At 38.4% G+C, this 6,000-nt stretch overlaps 1 protein-coding gene across 1 annotated transcript in view; it reads left to right on the top strand.

Moving 5' to 3' along the window:
* Window positions 1-333: 333 nt before the first annotated feature.
* The window catches only part of LOC136142035 (melanoma-associated antigen B10-like), a 92,967-nt gene continuing 87,300 nt past the window's right edge, over window positions 334-6,000 (top strand). The window contains exon 1 of the mRNA XM_065900136.1: window positions 334-693. Within this exon, the coding sequence (XP_065756208.1) occupies window positions 334-693 (360 nt within the window). The remainder of the gene's footprint in view (window positions 694-6,000) is intronic.

Genomic DNA, 6,000 nt, shown 5'->3' with positions numbered 1-6,000 from the left:
AAAAGAAGCACCCTTCCAGTCACCTTGCATGCCCCTCCCCCCAACCCCGGCGTGCTAGGGCTGTCTGGTTACCAGGTACTGGCCTGCCCCCATTCTGGGGTCTAAGGCTTTTCCTTTTGGCCACCATCCTTACCGCGTGCTGGTGCCCCGGGGTTCCTTCCAGTCACCAACCTGCCCACGTGGTATGGAACCTAGGGCCTTATCAGCAACCATCCTTGCCACACGCTGATGCAGTGGGGTCCGTTCCAGTCACTGATCCGACCCTGAGCTCAGAACCCGGTTTCCCTTTCAGAGACTGTACAGCCTATGCAGTGAGGACCCTGGGGACCCCTCATGCCACCACCAAGCCCGCCCACTGTGGCACCCAGGCCCTTCCAGCCATTTACCTGCTTGAGCGCTGAAGCACCTTCCAGTCACCGTTCGGATCTCACGCAAACGACCCACTGCTCTTCCGGCCACTTCCGGCCTTTGAGCTGGTGCCCCCGGGGGCTCTTCCGATCACACGCGTGCCGACCCACAAGGGTTCCGGAAGCTCTGCAGTCACCAGCCTGCCCGTGCTCTGGCCACTGGGGACTCTTGCGCTGGTCTCCTCACGCGCTGGGGACCCAGCCAGTCCCAGAGGCAGCGACGGCCTGTTCCAGTGACCTGATTGCAGTGGTGGATGGAAGGCCTGTTACCAGGTCTGGAGAGTGGGTGAGGGGAAAGATAGAACAATGTACTGCCTTGGGCTAGCAGAGAGGGCCCAACGTTTTAAAAGATGTACTAGCCGTTTATAAAAGGCTTAATTCATATAGTATAAAAAGACTTCTCTCAGTTTTTCTCCCAACCTTTTAGGAGACAAGTTAAAATTCTTTTTGTGCTACATCGAGGCTTCTAGACCTAAAGAGGTTGCTGACACTGAATAAAAAATAGAGTTAGAAATCACAGGTCTTATTTATTTTTATTTTTGCTTGCGCCTGGCTGCATGAGGGATCTTATTTCCCCCACCAGGGATGGAACCCATGCCCCCTGCAGTGGAAGTGGGGAGTCTTGGACCGCCAGGGAAGTCCCTCACAGGTCTTATTAAGTGAACTTCTTGTTTAAAAAAAAAATCTTAAAAAAACAAATGATTTCTGGCATGACTTTCGGAAACGGAATCTTTCGGCCACCAACAGAATAGACACTAGGAGCAACACAGGACCACATTTATTTGGTGGGTTAGAAGGGTGGAGCAAAAGGTCTTGGAAAGAAAGAAAGGAAAGAATTCATATTTAGAGGATATTTTCATGTTATAACCATTGTTCTGTGTATGCATTTTATTTCCCTTCTGTATACGTAGTTGATAAGGTGATGCCCTTTTTTGAAATATCTTTCTTCATGTTCCAAATTTTCTGAGAGGCACAAACTATGTTAAAAGTAGAGGTAGTAAAAGAACATATTTTGTTACTATTTTATTAAAATTCGTATGAAGTCTTATCTTTTGGTTACAAAATGACTAAACCTCCTCTTTGAGCTGCATTTTGTTTTGCTCTGTTTATAGTCCATAACGGACAAATAAATCCCAGCTTGCAACATCTAGTATCCAGATGTTTAAGAATTGTACGAATTCTTAGTTGTATGAATAAAATTAGCCCATTTGTGTACTTTATATTGAAACTCATAGGAAATCTTGTCCTCCGTAAAATACTTTTGGAAATGAATTTGAATTTGTTCAGCTGCCTCTGAGCAGTATACTTGTCTATACTTGTCCACTGTATTAGTGGTATAGAGGAGGAGGTGAGGAGGACATGGTTGAGGTCCAGGAAGGTCACAGTGAGCAGTCACCTTGGACCATTATCATTTTGTTACATGTGAATTTTTGTTTAATGGTACTGTGTATAATGTGGACAAATAAGTTCTTATTTTAGATAGATAACTTTTCTAGATATTTAGAAATGCCCAGTGTATTTAAAGTAGTGGTAGTAAAATAAGACTTTTGAATAGCTGTGAAAATATTGATGGGAAATATTTTCTTTGGAAATGTAATTGCTAAAGCACTTCTGTGAGCAGTATACTATCAACTTTTGAGCATTGGGTTGAAGGACATTGGAAGAGAGAATTGCAAAGGCAAGATATTAATCCTCACTATTGTGTGTATAGTTGACTATGTTATGCCCTTCTATGAAATATCTAGTCTTTCTACATGTTCTGAGATGCACAAAGTATGTTAAAAGTAGAAATAGTAAAGTGACACACTTCATTAATATGTGGGGGGTTTTTTGGTTAAAATTTGCATGAACTCTGTTAAGGGAAGGGAATGGCTAAACCTTCTCTTTGAGCAGTACCTACTGTACTTAGGTACTGGGTCAGGCAAAGAGGGAGGAGAAGACTGATGTATGTGTGCATACTATATGAATACATTGTAAAGCAACTCAATAGAAACACCTTCTACATATTATTTTAATAGTATAGACCTGATAATTCTCTTATAAGCATTAAACTTATTGTACTCCTTTGCTTTGTGTTTCATTTTAAATTGAACATTAAGGGAATGCACTATTTTAATTGTATCTCTGCCAATATTTGTTTATCCAGAGGCTTGTCATTTTTGTCATTTAAGCAATATTTGACCATCAGAAAGACAAGATTGCATGTCTATCCTGATTGAAATTGGTGTATTATATTCTTGGTTATCCAAATAGTCATGGCCTTTGGGCTTTCAACTGGTAAATATCTTTATATGTGAAAAAGAATGATGCATACTATATGATCTCAAGCACAAAACCGTGTGTCACTGTGTAAATGTACAGACACACACACACACACACACACACACACACAGGACTAGAAGTTCAAGTCAAACTGTAAACTCCTTGTGATTATGGATGTTTCTTTATGTCCTTTGCTTGTTGGGTTCTATAATGCACATATCAACTTTTAAAAGTTGGGGGGGCAATGTTACTTTTTTTAAAAATCCAGTAGATATTGCTGTTTTTACTTCTTAAGTCTAATGCTCTTGAATAGAACTAGTAGTCCATCTTAACATTTTTCACCAACTTAATGGTCTTATTTCTCTGACTAAAGGCTTATGGGGCTCTATCTTTGTTGTTTAGTCATTTCACTAGGATATATATTAGCACTAATATTTCTTATGAATTGTCTTGGTACACAGTGAACACTTTCAGATTGAGTATCTCGTCTTTTTTTATTATAGAAAAATTCCCTTACGTCATATTCTTAAAACATTTATTTTCTATTCCATGTATTCATTTTGTTTTTCAGGCCACCCGCTACCCTCTCTTTACTCTCTCTGTGACTTTTACCAATTCTTACTTTTAGGTCACTGATTCACTTCTTGGCAGCTTTGTTTTTGCTCTTCACTGCTTTGACATGCATTTTAAATTTCCATCTTTTCTTCTCTGTTTAATTCCTTAATTTTGGAAGTGCCCTTTTTATCTTATTCTGTTTTTACATTATCTTATAACTCATAGTCTTATTTTCATAGTGGTAGTTTTCCTTTTAATTTCCTTGAAACTGTGAAGGGTTGTTTAAACTTTTGCCTTTTATATTCTTTTCCTTTCGTTTTTTTTTTCTTTTTTAAAAGAATACTTCTAGGGTGAGCTCCACTCCTCTGTCTCTCTTTTTCCTAATTTCTTCTGCCTTCCTGCCTTCCTTCCTTCTCCCTTCATCCTCTCTCTGGAGAATCCTCTACTTCTTCCTCCTCCTCCCGCTGCTTCTTCATCCTCTCTTCTCCTTTTATAATTTTACATAGTTCCCAATTTTATTTCCCCTACTTATCCATGAATCAGCATATGGATATTGAGGAATACATGTATACAGTTATTTTTATTTATTTATTTATTTATTTTTGCGGTACGCAGGCCTCTCACTGTTGTGGCCTCTCCCGCTGCGGAGCACAGGCTCTGGACGTGCAGGCTCAGTGGCCATGGCTCACGGGCCCTGCCGCTCCGCGGCATGTGGGATCTTCCCGGACCGGGGCATGAACCTGTGTCCCCTGCATCGGCAGGCGGACTCTCAACCACTGCGCCACCAGGGAAGCCCTACAGTTATTTTTAAATGCTAGTTTGGGGAATTCTCTCTGGGCCCACTCCTGGCACCAAAATGGTGTAATAGGTTTCACTTTGGCTTTCTTCACTATCTACATGGATACTGGATGAATTTTCATCTTAGACCATGAGCTGAGGAGCTGAAAACAAATGGATAGAAAAAAATGTTATGGCTTGGTTAAACTTCTAGTGCAGGCTTAGAATTTCTCTTCAATCATTTCACACATTTTATCTTTCTCATTGCACTAGGTTCTGTGGGAAGACTTTCTGCCTAAGTTCTATGAGGAGGCATTGTCATGCCAAAAATATGCTTTTTATATTGGGATATATTAGTAATTTTTTTCTTTTTTGTTTACTCATTTACTTACTCCTCTATGCCTTCCTTTCTAAAAGTGGAGCTTTAGAATTTCATTGCCAATATAAACCAAATTGTTAAATTACATTCTCTAAGCTTGGAACCTAAGTTTTAAACTCCTTCCGTAGTTTTAGAGCTGATTACATACTCTCTTATTTTAGCTTCTTTTCATTCTCTTCAGTTGTTTTTCAAGAAAAAGTTGCTTTGTGCTTTCATGTACACCATTTCCCCCAGTTATGTATTTGTCAGCAAATGTTACTATATGCAGTGTAATAAGAGCTACATTTATAGAATGCCTACAATATGTCAGGCACAGATCTTTGCATAATTCTGTTTTAGGAGACAGATAACTTTTCACATTTTTCAGAGGAAGAAAAGGCTCAGAGAGATTTAAAAATTATCCTACTTGTAGACCTACTGCCCAAGATTTATCTCAGTTTGTTTGTTTAAAGCTGGTGGGGTTTTTTAACTATATGTTTTGTTTGGTTTGCATAATTGCTATGATACACTACCTGCAGCCAGAAACAAAGATCAAAAGTGTAATGTTTGCTTGACTTTAGAATTTTGGTCCAAAGGCCATGTATAACATCATCAGTAATATCAGTTCTCTATGTTTTGTTCTCAGAACTTGCTAATACATTTGGATTATACCTGTTCACTATGTATGCTCTCTACCTCAAATGATCATTAGATTTTTGAAGGCAGACATATCTTTCTATAGAACATAAAACAGTGCCTCACATCTGAGTCCTTCAAAGAGTAATGTTGCCTAACTGACATGAAAACTCCAGAATGAATCCTTGATGATGCACTGAAGGCAGCCTAAAAGGGCTTTTATCCAATGTAAATGTTTAAGCCTATCTCTCAAGAGGTAGGGAGCAAATATATATTGTAGCCCTCCCTAATTCACTCTGTAGCTGTATCAAATAGAGATAGTCACAAAAATATGGGAAAATTGTTACCTCCATGACTTAATTTTATTTCTATAATTAACTTTATAGTTTTAATTAATTAAAATGTTAAAGGTGAAGTGATTATGAAATGCATAATACAAAATATGCAGTTTGGTCTAGAGCATACTAATTAAGCATTTCTCTTCTTTCCAGTGGAAAGCCCTAGAATAAACAATTTACGTATTAGCAAAGACCTGCCTTCATTTTGGCCTGAATCATGGAATGGCAGGCAGTATGGGCACAGATTCTCTATCACTTGGGCATTAGCAGCATATTTCTCGTTCTAGATGAAGATGTTTAAGGGATATCCTATTGTAACAAAAATATTTTGGTGGCTCTAATATCAACAATTTAGATTTCTACAGGTAATATTATTTTGAATATTTGCTAAATGTATTTTTTGCTATTTTTGATTAGTACCAGTTAATTTTGTAAAATTAATATTTTTAAGTTAAATTAAGCTGGATCTCTTTAGATTTATTATGAAGAAACTGTTTCCTTGCCCTGTTACAATTCTGAAATGCTGGCCACCATTTATGAGTAAAATAAATAAAATCTTGACAAATCTCATTAGTTTGCCTATTAAGATAGCTCTGGTTTGATGGATAAGAACAATAATACATCTAAAAGGCATTCTTGCAGTGGCTGTCGATCTGAAAGGAAACTA

Source organism: Phocoena phocoena, chromosome X (assembly GCF_963924675.1).
Source record: "Phocoena phocoena chromosome X, mPhoPho1.1, whole genome shotgun sequence".
In the NCBI taxonomy this organism is placed as follows: Eukaryota; Metazoa; Chordata; class Mammalia; order Artiodactyla; family Phocoenidae; genus Phocoena; species Phocoena phocoena.
Note: the sequence above shows the minus strand (reverse complement) of the source record. Positions and strands in the feature narration are given on the sequence as shown.